Source organism: Heliangelus exortis, chromosome 2 (assembly GCF_036169615.1).
Source record: "Heliangelus exortis chromosome 2, bHelExo1.hap1, whole genome shotgun sequence".
Lineage (NCBI taxonomy): Eukaryota > Metazoa > Chordata > Aves > Apodiformes > Trochilidae > Heliangelus > Heliangelus exortis.
In genome coordinates this window covers 98,262,578-98,281,354 of record NC_092423.1, presented here as the reverse complement: position 1 = coordinate 98,281,354, position 18,777 = coordinate 98,262,578, and the positions used below count along the sequence as shown (strand labels likewise).

The 18,777-nt window shown below is 43.6% G+C and overlaps 1 protein-coding gene across 2 annotated transcripts; it reads left to right on the top strand.

Annotated features, from left to right (window-relative positions):
* The first annotated feature begins 4,871 nt into the window (after window positions 1–4,871).
* TUBB6 (tubulin beta 6 class V) lies at window positions 4,872–14,893 on the top strand. Of its 2 annotated transcripts, none has more exons than XM_071737117.1 (4): window positions 4,872–5,328; window positions 6,382–6,490; window positions 8,458–8,568; window positions 13,235–14,893. In XM_071737117.1, exons 3-4 carry the CDS (start codon window positions 8,508–8,510, stop codon window positions 14,296–14,298), a joined length of 1,125 nt encoding a protein of 374 aa, XP_071593218.1. In that variant the 5' UTR covers window positions 4,872–5,328; window positions 6,382–6,490; window positions 8,458–8,507; the 3' UTR covers window positions 14,299–14,893. The 2 variants fall into 2 exon arrangements, with proteins under 2 accessions (XP_071593218.1, XP_071593217.1); XM_071737116.1 differs by lacking the exon at window positions 4,872–5,328 and adding an exon at window positions 5,570–5,700.
* Window positions 14,894–18,777: the final 3,884 nt, after the last annotated feature.

Here is an 18,777-nt window from a genome sequence, read left to right as displayed (position 1 = left end):
GGTGAGTAGCATTAAAACCAACCCCACACCCCTATGAGTGTGGGTGGCAATTACTGATACCACAGCTTCCACAGCAAACAGGTCAATGAGAGGGGAACAAACAAGAAACTGAGAGCTGTATGAAATATAGTGGCTCTTCTAGGCAAAATATGAGCTACAAAACACCTGTGATAATTGTGTGTGTTTAAGTTAGCCTTATTAGATTGTGTGCTTTTGCATTTGTGTGTCTTGCTGTTTTCCCTTCCTCTTTTAAAGGGTTTAACCATGTTGCTGGGTTTTTGAGTTTCCTAGACTCCTGAGGTTTCTAGACTCTTCTGCAGCTGAAGTATCTCTGGAATTCATGTGCCTTTCCCACATTTTGTCATCAGAGGTTGACAGACAGAAAAAGAGGTGGCAGTGGAGATACATCATGCACTGGCACATAGCATGACTTCCCACACATTGTTCCCTTAGGAAGCCAGACAAAAAAACCCCAAAGCCAAACCTTTGTAAGACACTGGGGGGTTTTGTTTGGGTTTTTTTTTTTTTTTTTTTTTTTGTGTTGGTTGGTTGGTTGGTTGTTGTTGGGTTTTCTTTTCCTTAACTTGCATGAAAAACTTTCAGAGTAAAGAGTAGAGAAAGGAACAACATTGATCCTGGAACCTTCTTCCTGAAGATGATGATGGGAGCAGTAGCATTTACTAGCATGCTACAAGCTGCCAGAGTAGATCAACCACATGAATTTTATTTATTGCTTTGGTAGGTAACGTAAGTGTTGACAAGCTTTACAACACTGGATGGACCCTTGTTGATATTCTTATGTGTGAAAATACAGCATTTATTATTCTGAAAAATAAAGTAGTAGCTTTCATATTAACTGTTCTGCTAAAACATGAATTCCTCTCTAGTCCTTAAAAACTCCAGTAAATAGAAATAGTCCTAGCAACAACCCTCATATAAACAGAAATGTGTTTCCTGAAAAGCAGGAAGCAGCTTAACAATCATATCATATGACTAGATAAAGGCAGAAGAATTTTGCTGGGGTTTTCCTAAGCATTAAAGCATATTTCCATGTGACTTTGTGGGAGATGATTATTTCTTGTGCTGCTATTACTGGAAAATGATTCGAGTCTGTAGTATGGGCACCCTAGACATTTTGTCTTGCCTCGTGAAATTCATCATCTTGTGGGTATCCACTTCTCTTTTAGCCTTTGGAAAAGCAAGGACTATGTGAGAAAGGTTGAAGGCAAGAACCCAGGAGGTTCTGCAACCCCACATGGCCCTGTTGATTTGTCTTTACCATGAACAAATGCAGCTTTTTAAAGTCAACTGGATCTTGCACAGGAGCAATTTTAGTACTTCATTTGCTGGTATCCTCTGACACCACTGCTCAGAGAGACAGGCAAAGTCCTTGTCAGTGATGACTAAAAGGAATAAAGCACCACTTAGGCTCTTCCCATCACACTGGAGCACTGAAGTGTTGTCTAATGGAAACAAACTGTTCTAGGCTTTTACCAGCCAGAAATGTCAGACCCAGGCTCAGCCTAGCACTCAGATCTTTTTTCATCCATGTCCTCTCTATCATAAGGTCATGCCACTTCCTAAAATGCAAGCATGGACCTCTTTTATTTTTTTAATCTTTTCCTTCCACACCTGGGAGCAAGAGACACTTGGATAATATAAGTCACGGAAACACTGTTCAAGAGACTGTCTGGAGACTAAGTTTGTACAGGTGGGCTGGTAGTTTGGAGATATCACAACCTCTTTCTAATTTTCAGGTTGAATATATTAGTTGATTTTTTTAACAATAGAGTTGGATTTTAAATTGCAAAAGGAAGGAAAAAAGGAAAAACAAAGGAGTAAATGTGCAAGTGAAATCTTAAGAAAGCTTTCTTCCTATTTCATGCATGGTAAAAAAAAGGGCATGCTTAAATATTAAATTAGCCTATGAAGTGGACAGAAAGAAATAAAGACTGTGAGTTGTGGAGATTAGAGGTCAATATATTTTGTAGATATCTGAGAAAAAGACTGCACAGCCAAATACAAGAAATTAAAATCCATTGTACAGAATATACCAGGTGTTCCTATGTTAATCTTTTTATAGAATTAACCTGAGGAACTCAGTCAGAGAAAGCACCTAGAGAGAAATCTTTTAAGAATATTTAGGTGCCTTAAATTTCCAAGAGGTGTTTCATGGGGTTTTAAAATACATCAAGAAGTAACCCATAGAAGTTAAGTACATAGTAAGATTTTGGAACATCTTACTTTAAAATCCCAGACCAAGTCAATGGAGACTTAAAGAGAATGTTCAGACTTTGGTAGACACGGGTTGTAACATCACCTCCATCTCCTAAGTCAGCTGAAGTACTAAGTAAACACAAGAATGGATGAAAATGATTTGAAGGTAGATTTATGATTCAATGACCAACAAATAGGTGTTGCTTCTTTTCAAATTAATAGTAATGAAACACAGAGAAGCTGCAAGTTGATTCAGGTCTGAATGAATATTAGAAGGTGTTTATGTAGCTATAAAATTTGTACTAGTGAGATGCAAATTTGTTGGGTAAACTATTGCTCACCTTCATCACACTCATGGTTCTACAGTCTCACATGTACTTCAGTTACTTTGTAAGTATGAGAAACTGGCTGAAGTTTTGGTGTTTCCCCAACTGCTGCTCCCAAACATGAGGCAAACCTTTCAAAGATGACAGACAAAGGCAGTGCAATCTGTACAGATTTTTGGGAAGCACGGGGGCTAAAGGCTCTGCTACAACACAATCTCATTGCTTCTTTTACCCCCTCACTAGCCTACCTATGCCAAATTTTTCCTTCTTACTTTTATCCTCAAAATATAATTTGATTCAGATGATCAAATGGGTTTGATCTATTGCTAGGTTATGTGATTCAAGGATGATCCCCATGAATACAAAGGAGCACAGAGGAACAGTGGCACATGGGAGAACCCAAATAACACACCCAGAGAAAAGGAGCCTCTGCCCCAGCTCCTCACAAAAAGAGGTCAGCCCATGGGCTGAGTGTAACACCCATCACACCACCAGTCAATGGGGTAGGCTCTCTGGACCACTGTACTGAGGGCAGACTCCCTGGAGGGGTACAGGACACATGGGGGAATGAAGAGGAGGAACATCTTTTGGGTTGTACAAGAAGACTTACAGGATGTTTAGAGGAGGAATCAAAGTAGGGGGGGGGGGAGATAAAAGTGGTTTGATATGGAAAAATATAAGGATGTAGGGCTGAAATGATCTAGGGTGTAAACAGATGGCTGGCCAGTACACCTATCTGGCTGCACCTTGCACATGATCACTTCAGTCTGCTTTATGTTATTAAATTGTGTTTCAGTTATTTCCTGAATGAGAGGGATCCTATATTTCATGTATATGTGTGTGTATGGTGGTCTGAGTCCCAGAGGTGGAGGCCACAAGTCATAGGGTCCTGTGTGTCTGTGATGGAGAAACTGTAGAGACCAGAATGCACGCGCAGGCTGTGGGTCTGTGTGTCAGTGTGTGATCACTAGTAAATACCAAGCCAGGATATCTGAGTGCAGGGCAAGAAGCTTGGGAGTCAATTTTTGGAGCAGCATGAAGTTCAAGCAAGCTAGTGAGGAGACCAGAGGATCTGTGAGGTGACTAGTGGAGTCCCCAGGGGGTCCAAGCCAACTCCTGAGGAGACTCTGCCCTGGGGATCAGCTACCAGTAAGACTTCTTCTCATGTTCATGTCTGTGGGAAGCAACTGGGGATCTAGGGACCAGAAATTGGTAGGTAGGTTGAGCATCCTAAGATCAGCTTCTGGGGGAGGGAGTCATAGTTTGTATGTGTTTCTGTGTCTGTAGGTCTGAATGCCAGCAACTGGGATGCAGCTGTGGGCCTCTGGGGATAACAATTCCAGGTGCTAGCTAGCATCTGGGAAGACTTTGGATCCAGAGGTCAGCTACTGAATAGGACAGTTGTCTAAGACCAGCTGCTGAAGGGATCCATATCGCATAGACGTACACGGAAATGAGCAGCAAAAATGATAGCAAGTCGATGGCAAGTATCAGCCGCACAACAGTGTACTGAACGATCTGCTATGCATGGGGAAAGCCAGGCCTGGAAGGGATATTCAAGGACAAAGAGATTCAAGCAAAGCCCAAGACGATCTCAATAATCATGCTGCTAAACAAAAGACTTGTTTGTGGATCTCTTCCAAAAATGCAGATCGCACACAGAAGGACATTTATTTGAGTCCCTTGGCAGAAAAAGAGGCACATAGTATCAAATACTGTGCTAGTGGCTGCTTGAAAGGCAAACACACTGATCCTCCAGCTGCTTCACTGATGTCAGAAAGATATTTGACTCAGCCTAGCATGGTGCAGGGGCTATTCAGAGGTTATTTGCAAGAAGCTGCTAGACCTACTGGAAAGCACCTATGAAAACACGAGGCTGGAGCCCAGAGCACACAGTCCAGCTGACATCAGCCATGTCACAGCAACACAAGGGTGGGCAAGAAGGAGTTGACCTAAGTTGAGCCTAAGTAGAGATTTTGGGTTATTTGGGGATTACCTTAAGGGTGCTACCTTGTTTGGGGGTTACCTTAACCTTTCAGGGGTTACACTAACTGTGTTCAAGCTGGAGAGACCACCCAGACAAATCACCTTTGATCAAGCAGATAATGAAGTCCTGTAACTCTGGCTTCAGGGCTGCTTTTGCACAAAAGAGATGCAATCAGACAGTAAAGATGTGCACAGACACATGCATGCCTCCTACCAGGACTGCATATCAGGATATGCTATATACACAGACAATGGCACTTTCCCTCAGGAAAGTCACTTGCATTAAAATAGGCAGTCAAGATAAGCAGCTTTTCTCTACTGGGGAAACCATACAGCTACCTGAAGGGATTATAAAGGAGATACAGTTGATGTGGGAACTTGTATCTATCCTCTCTAGAGAAGAAAAATCTCCCTTTTCATTAAATTTCAAGCTATGCAAACTCGACATATTCCAGGGCGTGCTCTGTATTGTGGTGACATGAGCTTTCAGGAAAGTCGTTCCACAAAAGCTGCTTGCTTAGTGAAAAGTTTCAGACAGCAGTTTGCTATCTGCTGGCAAACCCACGTCCGAAAACAGCTGCGCAGAGAAGATGGCTGTTGGCGGGGCATCGAGAGGGTCCACCCATTTCTTCGGATGCTGCCAGTTCAGAGAAGGCTGAAGTGATCCGCCCTGCCGAAGGGGCGAGCAGGCTAAGGAGGAAGAGGAGAAGGCGATGTTGTCCTCCTGCTCGCAGTGCGAGGGCGGGATGCCTTGGCTGGGTGAAGGTGACACACGCCACATCTGCCAAACCCGGGTTGGGTGAGAAGCGCGGCGGGGATGGGGGAGCCACCTCCGGGGTCGGAGAAAACTCCCCGCACCCTTTCATTGCCGATGATAAAGAAGCGAGAGGACAGAAGTTACGGAGCAGGGGGTGCTTGACAGGGCGCGGGGGCGAGGGGCGGACCGTCGGTGGGAGCGGCCGCCCGCCAGCCCGAACGAGAGACCGACGGTGCCGGGGGGGCAGGCGAGGGGGGGGAGCACCGCCTCAGAGCCCATAAAGGACCGCCCGGGGGGGTGGTGCCGTGCAGAGCCGGGCTGGGCTGTGGGAGAGCGGGACGGGCGAGAGGCATCGCCATGAGGGAGATCGTGCACATCCAGGCGGGACAATGTGGAAACCAGATCGGGACCAAGGTGAGCCGGAGAGGAAACCCCGGGCCATCGCTGCCTGCCTGCTCGCGGACTTTCTCAGCGCCTGGAGGACGCTCCCGGCCGCTTCTTCGGGCTCTTATCGGCCCACGGGAGCTGAGTTGCGACAATCGCCAACCCCACCCCACCGCCGGCTGTTGCCTTCCCGCTCCCCGAGGGAGCCGCGGCCGAGAGGCGTCGGTCGGGTTCGGGACGGGGGGTACTGCGCATCTCGCCTCTTCCCGTGACCATAAAAGGCTTTGGGAAGGACCGCAACCAAACGGGACTTTTTTTTTTTTTTTTTTTTTAAACAATTATAACTTTGTTATTTTTATGTTTTAACTGGCCAGACGTTGGCTCAAAACCGGGGAAGGGCGGCAGAAGTCCGGGTAGCTCCTTCCGAGCACTGAAACGTCCCAGCCCGTCCAGGCGAGGAGCTGGGCGGCCGCTGTTGCGTTTAAATCCTGGTGCCCGCCCGGCCCTGCCTGCCGCCTCGTCCCGTCCCGGGCAGGGAGGGGCGGCGGGCACGCCAGGAATCCGGCAGCTGCGGCCGAGCCGAGCCGAGCGGAGCCTTTGGGTCGCCGCCCTCCGCCTGCCCTCCCGCCCGCGGAGTGACCGGGGCGCTGGGCTGGGTTGCTTGTGCTCCGCAGGGGAGTTTCTAACCCACTTCTCCTTTTCCTCCCCTAGTTTTGGGAAGTGATCAGTGGTGAGCATGGCATTGACCCAGCCGGAGGCTATGTCGGTGACTCAGCGCTGCAGCTGGAAAGGATCAATGTCTACTATAATGAATCATCCTGTACGTGCGGGATGGGGAGGGGTGCGGGACGGAGGGCTCTGTGGGAAGGGGCGCAGGTATCTGGGAGAGAACAGGTTTGTTGAAGCTACTTTACACATTTGGTCACCTCCTCTAGTGCCATCCCACACCATATCCCAGTTCACCCCATTATCTACATTCTTATAAACTGGTAAATGGGTGTTATCTCCCCAGGCAGAGAATGGGCTGTCAAGGGCCTGGAAGTGGAGGTTTGTTTGTTAACACTGATAGGCATTTGTTCTTTTAACATATAACTGTTGCATCAGATGCATCTTAGCAATTGTCAATTGCAGGATGAACATATATCTGTAACATTCTGTCTCTGATTTCATGACAGAGGGTTGGGCCACAGCTAATGGGGAAACTCAGTGGTGATTCATTAGTAAGATGCCAGAGGTGCCCAAGTAATCTGTGTCAGACTTGTTTTGCAAAATATTAAGTGTAAAAAGGCCCTTTGGCCTGTTGATGTGAACTTGCAAGTACAACTGCATCATCTCTTGTCCAGCTGAGGTTAATTCATATTATTTAGGAGGCCAGTGGATCCTACCTTGACCTTAGCAAGACTTTTGACACAGTCTCCCATAACATCCTTGAGGGCAAGCTCAGGAAATGCAGGATAGAAGAATCCCCAGTAAGATGGATTAAGAACTGGCTACATGATAGAGACCAAAGAGTGGTGATCATTGGTGCACAGTCCAGCTGGAGACCTGTGATCAGTGGAGTCACCCAGGAATCAGTGCTGGGTCCAGACCTGCTCAACATCCTTATCAATGACCTTGATGATGGGACAGTGTCTTCTCAGCAAGTTTGCTGATGACACAAAGCTGGGAGGAGTGGCTGACACCCCGGAAAGCTGTGCTGCCATTCAGAAGGACCCAGACAGGCTGGAGAGCTGGGCAGGGAAAATTTTAATGAATTGCAACAAGGGCAAGTGTAGAGTCTTACATCTGGGTAGGAACAACCCCAAGAACCAGTACAGGTTGGGGACTGAGCTGTTGGAGAGTAGTGAAGGGGAAAGGGACCTGGTGTATGGTGTATGGAAGGATGACCATGAGCCAGCAATGTGCCCTTGTGGCCAAGAAGGCCAATGGCATCCTGGGGTACTTAGAAGGGGGCCAAGAGAGATTCTCCTCCCTCTCTATTCTGCCCTGGTGAGGCATCTGGAATACTGTGTCCGGTTCTAGGCCCCTCAGTTCAAGGACCCAGAACTGCCTGAAAGAGTCCAGTGCAGAGCCTCCAAGATGATGAAGGGAGCAGAACATCTCCCTAAGGAGGGAAGGCTGAAGAAGCTGGGTCTGTTCATCTTGTAGAAGAAGAGAATGAAGGGCCACTTCATTAATGTTTATAAATACATAAAGGGAGGGAGCCAGGAGGGTGGTGCCAGGCTCTTCTCAGTTATGCCCAATGATAGGACAAGAGGCAATGGATATAAACTTGAGCATAGGAGGTTACATATAAACACGAGGAGAAATTTTTTCACTGTGAGAGTGGCAGAGCACTGGCACAGGCTGCCCAGGTGGGTTGTGGAGTTTCCTTCTCTGAAGGCATTCAAAACCCTCCCGGATGTGTTCCTGTGTGACCTCCTGTAGGTGACCCTGCTCTGTCAGGGGCATCTGTCGAGGTCCCTTCCAACTTCACACTTTCTGTGATTCACCTGAGTTTCTTTGACCAATTTAAACTGCATATAGACTCTTTATCTATTGCTAAACAAGAGCTTACAAAAGGTAATGTATCATTTGTAGGACCCAAAAGATGTCAGGTCTGTTTTTCAAGGAGAATTTATTCATAGCTACGCTGCTGGGTTATTTTACCACTATGACTTCCTGTATAGAAAATGTTTATAAATGTGCAATCTATATTGGACTAATAGTATAAGACAGAGTGCATTTGTGTTTTGAGAGCTATAACTTATTTCAGTATATTAAGGGTGTGCTTACTTTTTATTGTAGCCCAGAAATATGTCCCAAGAGCAGTCTTGGTGGACTTGGAGCCAGGAACCATGGATAGTGTGCGATCTGGTCCTTTTGGTCAACTCTTCCGGCCTGATAATTTCATCTTTGGTATGTGGATGTTACTTTTTAAGAAAACCCCAGCAGGTGTTTGATTGATGGATGGTCAAGTATTTAAACTCTCTATTCCAAAGTTGTCATTGGTACTGAGAAATCCTGATAGCTTAACAATACAATTACAATCATCTTCAAATCAGCTGGAGGATCCCATTAACTAAAAAAGTCATTCTTCTGTTAAACATTCCTTCAGCTAGCAAGCTGCTGAAAGCTTCCTGTTGTATTCAGATAGACGACATTTGCTTTCCATATACATGAACTCCAGAGAAATCCTGAGACCACCTCTTTTTACAACAAAATGCATGGAAGTTCTGCAGAAAATTTGAAGGGAGGAAACCTCAATGACAAATCAACCAGACTACTCTTCACTTGAATTGATATGAAATGTTTGAGCATTAAATTGTTCATAGGCTGTGTAATTAAACTTTTTTCAGATTCACACAGCATAGTAAACAGTAGAGGAAAACCAACTAATGTTAAAAACGTTATATATAGCCAGTTACTGGATTGTTTTCCAGCAGAATGAGAACCAGTCTAAGAAGACATGGGGAAATTCTGGTTTCGCAGTGTTCCTGCAGAGGGTTTTAGTCTTTATTGTTTCACTTTAGACTGTAGTAATTTTCAACTAAGCTTAAAAATGCACATTACCAGGGTTGGTTTTCATATCATCCTTTCAAAATACAGCATTATTATTGATTCCTTTGCACTAGAGGAGAAACTGCTTGTGGAAGTTAAATGATTCACTTGCTGAAACAGGAGGACTCAATGAATCCCACCATGAGAATTCATGTCCTTTTGGTTTCCAAGTCTCCACTAGGCACAAGACACATTTTCTCTGGTCAGGGCAAGCTTAGGTTATTAGTTTGGTATATTGTGTTAACGTAAAGAAGGAACAATACCAGGACAGACAGAGAAAATATAAGCATAATTTGTGTGGTTTAAACTTCAGCCTAGGTTGTTCTGTTGAGGTGGGGAGTGAGGAAGCCATGCGGAGTCACTTCAAGTTCTTAACTGACTTTAAAGTTTTAATGCTGTTCCTGTTGTTCTCTACAGTCCATAGCAGTGATGTTAAGGATCTCTTTCAAAGGAGTTTTAAGTTACAACTAGTGGAATTAAGCTTGGGGACAAAAGCCAAAACATAGGCAGCTTTATGAAGTATGTTTCTGTATTCAGGTTTTTACCTTCACTCCCTTTCTGCTGAAAAGGGAGTCCTCTGAAAGTGGATTCACATGACCTGTGGAAATACCTAAAATGGAACTTCACACTTTGACATACCACCAACAAAACCAGAGTAAAATCAATTCAGAATGTCTTCAGCAATAATCCAGTTCACTGTACTCCCTTCCTGCCAAACTAACAATGAACCAACAGCATGTGATCAACTTGTATCTGAGAGAGGCCCCTGCCAACATCAGCCACTGTCCTCCCAACCTGCTGAATAATGCAGAATGACTGCCTGAGTGCTGAAGTAATGATCTTCTGTGTCAAAAGCCAACAAAGCATTTTGTTTTCTCTTTTAAAAATCTGGCCTGGAACCACAAAGGACTTTGTGGCAGAAGCTGGCAGTCCCATACTTGCTGTACCCCAGGGTGTTAGGGCTCATTCTGATGGAGATGTTTTTGGCCTCTGCTTGTATGTATGTACGTGTGCTCATGTCTCCATAGCAAGTAATTGTGGCCTGTCAGTTGGGTATATCAAGTACATGATCACACACTCCAGAGAGAGTAATTTTAGCTCAGACCAGCAGGAGATTGTGGTGGAGACAAAATAATTTTTGTGCTTTAATGCTTCTGTTGACAAGGTAATGCTCTAAAAAGGTGAAGAAGCATAAGTGGAATTAATTTGCTGTACGAGAGCCACGATGATCTGGCCTTCTAACAGCACATAATTGCACACCAGGAACTGCTGTGACCTCTGTATCTCTTGTTAATCAGTTCTCATTTGTACATTTTCCATTTGTCATTCTTTCCTGTGTACACCCTTGCTAGCTTTGCTGCATAGATACCTCCCCAGTTTAAGTTGGCTGAACTGCCAGGAGCAACCACAAAATGGATTCTAGCCACAGGAGCTATGCTTCCCCCTAAATCATACTGTTAGCTATACACCAAGGCTCTTCAAACTGAGCTTCTAAGTGTTAGTGTGAAAGCTACTAATCTTTCTTCCCAAATTCATCTTTTATTTCAAGCAGTGAAGAGAGGAAAGGAATGGAAGAAGATTGCAAGAAATAGTTGCAATTTTAGGGATCAAAAAATTAATTGACTTTTAGGCAAGCAGCTTCTGTGCATGTGTAGCTCAATCAGAACATGTGTGATAACCCTGTGGTGTGCTGAAGTAAGAAATAGACATAGAAGGATCTGGAGGCACCAAGAGTGTAGATCAATTGTGGGGCTGCTTTTTATAGACTTCATTTAGATCTGGGTCAATGCACAGTGAGAAAAGGCTGAGGCAGGATGCTAGAGATGGGCTGCATGCAATGCAGAGCTTTCTGGATTGGCAGTAGGGTCTGCTGAGACCTGATTTTTCTGAACACATGCTCATTTTCCACCTAGAGATCCTGTCCTGGTGGAATTTGATGATTTTACATGTTTGTCTTAAGATTTTCAGAGGTTTGGTAGGTACCTGGTAAGTGGTGGGCATCCAGAAGGGTTGCACAAGGTCATTATCAAGATTTCCAGGTGCGTGGCAGCCTTTTCAGGGCCGTGGTGCTTCCATACTCTCCTTTATTGTCATATGTAAGAAATCTGAAGCTTCCAGGGCTTATTATACATGTGGTGCCTGAACACATGCACAGCAGAAAATGTTGGAGACCTTTGGCAGTGTCTGACTGCTGGACAAAGTGCAGTGTTACTGCAGGAGCAGCCCATAGGGAATCCATTAGTTATTGGTGTAGGCAGCTGCTGCTACAGTGCCACTCAGCAGCTTAAATGCAAAGGTTGTATTAGTGAAGTAGAGAAAGGTGGTAGTAGTTGTGTGGGCATTCAGGAGTTTGTGTGATTCAGGTTAAGTCTCAGAGTCTCATGCAGTGACTAAGGAGGGGGTCCTCCAGTGTTAGGCATTTTACCTCCTAACTTAATTTGCAGACTAAGCAAAAGCAAGTACAATCAGTTTCTACTGATTTTTTTTTTCCCTATGAAAATATTAGCACATTTGTGAGAGTAATTGCTGTTCTCTTACCTTGTTCTGTATTCTTATTTTCCATTCACTCCCATCTATTCTCTCTGTATCTCCCTGCCCACTGAAGAAGGATAGGAAGATGTTTACCCAAGAAACAACCTATGAAATAAAGGTCTAAACTCAGAAATTAGCTTTGTTAGGATCCTTCTGCATCTTGGAGTGATGTCTGCTTGTTCGTGTGCATTCTGATATGCTGCCCTTTCTGTTGTAGGGGATCTGCTCAAGCAGACTGCAGATGGTTACAAACATAGTTAATTCTGGAAGGATATTACTTTATGCTTTGCCCAGCTGGAAGTGGGCAGGAAGTGCTGAGCTCCCCAGGTTCAAAGAAAGAAAAATATAGCAACATAGAGAACAATGCATTAACTGACCAAATACATCACGAGGAAGCTAAGCATTTATGCAGTGAAAATAAAGTGCATCACATTTAAACAATGTCCTGGCAACCAATTTCCCTGATTTACATGTCTGGCAGCAACAGGGTTGCACTGGGAATTGAAGAGACATGGTAATAGGAAGAAAGGGGAAGGTCTTGGAGAACAATGCAGTAGAAGCTGACAGCCCCACACCTGGTTCTGAGTCTATTGCTCTTTCTTAATACCACTCATAAGACCTTCCATTAGGTGAGGTCAGTGGCGCTATGTATGTAGTAATCACTGTGAGGAAAAGGAGTGTTAAAAAGCTGGTCTCCCATTTCATCCTCCTTATTATCTAGGTAGTAACAAAATAGTAATATAGTAAAGAATCCAGGCTGTCCATCTTAATGAATTGAGCAGACAATAAAAGGAAAATGGAAACCTTGGGGAGAAAATGAGGGGCTTATGAAACATCAGTAATCCAATTTTGCAAGTTGCTTTGGAGGTCCTGAAGAACAGTGAGTTTGTAGGGAAACCAGTAAAAGCTAAAAGGCATTTAATAACTTTCAAATTTTTGAAATAATATTCTTGAAGCTTCTGTCACTCAGTATTTTCGTTTGGGCTAGGTAAAAACTTAAATAGGACTTCTGAAGCCCAGCCTTATCCTTGAATGACCACAATGCCCCTGTGTCTTGTACCAAGACCCGTTCATTTAGAAATGTGTATCTGTGATTTAGCTTTATATATCTCACGGTCCTTATAAACAAAGTATTTAAATGTTAAATGTCTTGTGTTTATGGAATAAGCAGGCTTGGGAGTGTGAAAGCTTTTAAAATAAGGGGTTAAGGCCATCTTTGCATTTATGGAAGGTTAAAACAGGAAAAAAAAACCCACCACCCAAAGGCATAAATGAAAAAATACCAGGGATTTATTTGAGGCAAAATGAAACTGTATAAAAAGTTTTATGTTGATACTTCTTATAGATAATTGTGGGCAAAACAGAAAAGCACAGTTATCTAACTCACAGATTTATAGCAGCTTTTGTTGCAAATACGGATCCATTTGCCATGGAAATACCAAAGTTACCAATAATTTTGTATATTTTCTTTCTCTATTGTACATTATTTTAGGACAAACTGGTGCAGGAAACAACTGGGCTAAAGGACACTATACAGAAGGGGCGGAGCTGGTCGATTCTGTACTCGATGTAGTAAGAAAAGAGTGTGAACACTGCGATTGCCTGCAAGGATTTCAGCTCACCCATTCCCTGGGAGGAGGGACAGGGTCTGGCATGGGAACCCTACTCATCAGCAAGATACGAGAGGAGTATCCTGACAGGATAATGAATACCTTCAGTGTCATGCCCTCTCCGAAGGTTTCTGATACAGTCGTGGAGCCTTACAATGCTACACTCTCTGTCCACCAGCTGGTTGAAAACACGGATGAAACCTACTGCATCGACAACGAGGCTTTGTATGACATTTGCTTCCGCACCCTGAAGCTCACTACTCCAACATACGGGGATTTAAACCACTTGGTTTCTGCCACCATGAGTGGAGTAACTACGTCCCTGCGCTTTCCGGGCCAACTCAACGCCGACCTGCGGAAGCTGGCGGTGAACATGGTCCCTTTCCCTCGCCTTCACTTCTTCATGCCGGGCTTTGCTCCTTTGACAGCCCGAGGCAGCCAACAGTACCGAGCACTCACGGTTCCAGAGCTCACCCAGCAGATGTTTGATGCCAAAAATATGATGGCAGCCTGCGACCCGAGGCACGGGCGATACTTGACGGTGGCCACCGTCTTCCGTGGTCCCATGTCGATGAAGGAGGTCGATGAGCAGATGTTGGCCATCCAGAACAAGAACAGCAGTTACTTTGTGGAGTGGATCCCAAACAATGTCAAGGTGGCAGTGTGTGACATACCTCCTCGTGGCCTCAAGATGTCTTCCACGTTCATTGGCAACAGTACTGCCATTCAGGAGCTCTTCAAAAGGATCTCGGAGCAGTTTTCGGCCATGTTCAGGAGAAAGGCCTTCCTCCACTGGTTCACAGGGGAAGGAATGGATGAGATGGAATTCACAGAAGCAGAAAGCAACATGAATGATCTGGTTTCAGAGTATCAGCAATACCAAGAAGCAACAGCAAATGATGGAGAGGAAGCATTTGAAGATGATGAAGAAGAAATCAATGAATAAAGAAATCAGGTGTGGCGTGTTCCAAGGCAAATTCTCAAATCTGGATTTCTAATAATTAGGCTTACAAATCTGTATTTCAGCTTAAAAGAAAAAAAGAAAAAAGAAAAAAAAAATGAGAATGACTCAGACGTTAGAGGTGCTTTTCAAAGTCCATTGAGGTCACTGAGGACATTCAGCATTTCTGGAAATCAGGCTGTTTCTAATTATTGAGACAAACATAAGGAGTTCAGTTAAGACTTTTTCCTAAGAGTCTGAACACAGACTGCTAGTTTGAGATCTTTTTTTTTTTTTTTTTTTCCCCCAAACAGAATTTGTCACACCCAAAGTTGTTCAAGAGAAGACATAAAATAGGCATGAAAATCTCTAAAATAGAGTTGCACTATTTTTCACCCCATTATGAGTAAGAAAATCTTGTGGGTTTGAACATTCATTCTGTAACGAATGTACAATACTGAATTGCCAGGAACAAAAGTTGTTAATAATAAAAAGAAGAAGAAAGTGTCATCAGCTATTTTGTATAGTCCCTATAAAGAGTGATATTTGACTCCAGTCCTCTAAAAACAAAATAAAAAGATTAATATCCTCTCAAGAAAAAGTGTTTTGGGCAGTCAATGCTACATCCAATGAGGTGCAGGCCAGAGGCTGGATTTATGCTATGTGGCTTAATCGTTTGTTGCTGGATTATCACAGATCATATATATGAAATCTCTCCATTTGGGATGTGTTCTTCAAGGATGCTTGCATTTTTAAGTGGCACCCCAGTATCTTTTTGGCTATCAGCAGTTACTGGTGCTATTTCTGTCTCTGTTCCTCTTAGCCCTTAGAACTGAAATGCAGATACTCCACAGAACATGGTGGGAAAGGGGATGTAGGCTTTATGTCAATACATCTCACTACCTTGGTATGTAAATTCACCACACCTATAAATGATATGGATGGCTTGTTGACAAGGTAGGTTAAAATCACTGGGCAGATTAAGGTTAAAATAGAAATAAAAGTATATATCCACACTATTCAAAACAGATGGCAAAATGAAAGATGAACAGCAGTTTATCTGCTTACAGTGAAGTGGAAAGGTCTCTGCCTCACTCAGCTGACTTGCTGCCCTAACAAAGTGACTGCTGGGCATTCACTCTTTGTGCATGCTTGATGTTTCTGCTCATATCAGTTAAACAGCCCTTCTCCATTAGGGAGCCTCTCCCAGAGAACACTCTGTCTACATGGAGTCTTATTTTGGCCAGTTTCTAGGCAACAGAACAAGCAAACAAAAGAGAAACCCTCCGGAAATCCAAACTTAAAATGTTTGAAGAACACTTTGCTCTTTTTCTTCTCGCCTTTCTAAGCAAAAGTGTTGCTCAATACTTAAAAAGGCACTTTGCAAACCTAGTGTAATTTACAGTGATCTGTTGCTCCTCAGAAGGCGATTGTTATGTTTTGTTAGTCTGGCATTCAGGGGATGAGATGGAATTTTATGAAGTATTTGTACCAAACAACTGTTAATCACTTCAGCTGAATCTGTCAGTTCTACTCTACAAGAGAACTAAGCTACTCCAGGGTTTCAAGTAGAGGGAATTCATGGGCTGAGATGGGCAATTGGAACATCCTAACCAACCTGGCTTTGGTGTAGGTGTCTAGGCAGAGACTGGGAGGACCTGGCTGGTTATCTTTTGAAAGATCATGCTGGAGTCAGCAATTGCACAGGGAACACAGAGCTTTGCAATGACTAGTCATGCCTAAGGGATTTATGAATAGCAACAGAGCACCTTCAGGCAATTTTATAAATGTTGGGAGATGATTAAGCTAAAACACAACATGCATGAAAGAGAAAATAACATTTAGTGAAGTGCAAAGCAAAAATCCCCAGGAATAACACCATTAGACTTAGCAGTACACTCTGTGCTTTGTAAATGGCAGGCTATTCACTTCAAGAGATAGGAGAATGTGTTACAGGCTCAGTGCCTGCCATCACCCAGCTCTAGCACTGGCTTTTTCAATTAAAGCACTAGCATGGCTGCTTCTGAATGAAGTGGAACCGAACCACCTTACAGCTGGTGGAACTGCATATTGTTGCAATACGGAGTTTGTAACGAGGTCCCAGACAGAAATTCTGTGTGGGGAAAAAAACCAAACCAAAACAGAAGCTTAATACTTATAAAGTTAGTTAGGAATCTTGAGGTTCATAAATAATTATTCACTTGGAGAATCAGCCTGGTCTTTCTTGCTATTCATACACTGACTCAAGATCCAGAACACAGACTGTGAGCCTGTGGAATCCAGACAGCATTCTCTGATCCCACTCTGACTCTTGGCCATTCTTTCGCGTGTGTTTACTTGCAACTTGATGGAAATTTCTAGAATATGTGGAGGTGGGGGAGGCAAACTGGTGCACTCTTTGGAATAAAAAGGAGACACATCTTTCCTTTGATCTTAGTGGGAAAAAACCCAGCCCACCAAAATGAACCCAGGAACCTATAATAGGAATACTGTGAGAGGACTAACTTGCACAGGAGCAGCCAGAAAGCCACGGGAAGCACAAATGCTTCCTGTTCCTCTTAAGGCAACCAACTCTAATCATCATCTTTCCTGACATAAATCTGGAACCTGTTTCAGTAACGGATTTGGTGAACAATTCCTTCAGTTGCACTTCCTTTCAAATAACTTCCTGCTTTTCCCTCGGAACCTTTATTTTGAGGTCTGTTTGCTGAGTCCCACTTTGATTTGTTCTACTTCTTTTCACATTCCTCACCTACACCTACATGGTTTTGATATTCTCCCTAGTTTTTTCAACCTGATCTCTTGCACTTTTTCTTTCTCTGCCTAGCCCACCTTACTTTTCCCTCCTTTTTACTTGCCAGGGCAAGCCAGACATAAGAAGCCCTGGAAGTCTAGCTCCTGGTACTGCCTAGGCACAAACACCTCTGCTGGACACTTGGGGTGAGCAGAAGAAAACGGCAACCTGTGCCACAGAGACAACTTGAAAATAGGGAACAGGTGAGGTGTGTCTTGGGAAGAAGGTGTCAGGACTGACACGGGAATCTAACCTGACGGGCCAGCTCCTTTGCAAAGTCACTCTGGCCAAAGCCAGCAAGGAATGGAGTCTACAGACATGACAGTCCCTCTGCAGGCCACCTTAACAAAGCCACTGTAGCCACCAGCCCACAGATTCTTGATTTCTCTGCACTGTGCCATTACTTTTCTCCCTTTCCTCTCTTGTGTTTATATCATCTTAGGGAGAGTTGTTCACATTCCAGGAAGGGAGCCAGGCTAGGAAGCAGGGTTTAAATCTGCTCCTTCTTCCTGTACTGGGGGAGAGCCTGGAACTGGCTGTGTCCATGCTCTGTGAGTCCCTAGGAGCTAAAGCAACACTGGAAAAAAATTATTCTGGCCTTTTTGGCAGCCACAGCCAAGACTATGTTCTTGGTTTATGTTAAACCACCAAAGTCTTAAATTTCTAAGTAGGAGGAGGCTAACAGTCCTCTTTAAAGAACCAGGTTGTGTAAATAGCTTCTTCACCCCCTTCATTATCTTTGTTTTGATTCCAAAATCCCAACACAGTTGAATTCTGCCACTTTGGGCACAAAATACAAAATCTTTCTGAGGTAAGACTACACAAAGTAAGTTCATGCTCTAAAATGGGGGCAAAGGGACTTGCTTCTCCTTTACATTATCATACACTCATTAATTGCATGCTGCAACCAAACAAGGATGAAATATACAAGTAGACAGCACATACATGGAGTAAAAAAAAACATTTCCTGCAAGGATTATTCTTTTAGTCTGACAGTGCAATTATGAAAGGTTAGGTTGGGGTTTTGGGGGGTGGTTTGTCATGGATTGTGGGTTTTTTTAGGTTTTTTCTTTAATGAGGAAGCCAAAAATGCAGAATTTTGACCTTTAAGATGTAAGCACCTTGAGTCCTCAGCACTAGCTACAAGCTGCCTGTTTCAGACAAGAAGTTTTCAGCTAAATGGCAGACTGGGGTGGGAAATAAAAGGAGGCAGTAATAGAGGATACATGTAAAGGACAGCACTAGAGCACATGCACAGAAATCAGTCACTACGTTACCATGTATTCAAAATTTAGGTTTTATAAAAACAGTTTACTGCTACAATAATTCATTACAAACTGACTCCAGTAATAAAGGAACTGAAGTTCAGTTTTATTCAAGCTGCTTTCCTGTTTATCATTAATTCTGCAACAATTAATCCAACCAGGATAAACAGGAATGTTTGACAACTAAAATATGCTGTAAATATCCCATAATTGCTATATTTGCTGTTTCCCCTGCTCACTCTAGAGCCAGGCAAAATCAGAGATGGCAACAGCTTCAACATGAAGGGAAAAAGAAAAAAAATTAATCCCAAAAGAATAATTTCCATAAACAATACAAGTAACCTTGACTTCACTTCAAGTGACCTTTTCAGAGGAAACTTTCTCCTTTGTCATCCTACTGCTTTCCAGAGTATTGCAGCATACAGC

What these genes read in the sequence shown, in the direction of transcription:
- TUBB6 (XM_071737116.1), top strand. Translation starts at nt 5,644, where the DNA reads ATGAGGGAGATCGTGCACATCCAGGCGGGACAATGTGGAAACCAGATC. An exon ending in GAAACCAGATCGGGACCAAG is followed by an intron (nt 5,701 to 6,381) that starts GTGAGCCGGAGA and finishes TTCCTCCCCTAG; the next exon opens with TTTTGGGAAGTGATCAGTGG. An exon ending in CTACTATAATGAATCATCCT is followed by an intron (nt 6,491 to 8,457) that starts GTACGTGCGGGA and finishes TTTTTATTGTAG; the next exon opens with CCCAGAAATATGTCCCAAGA.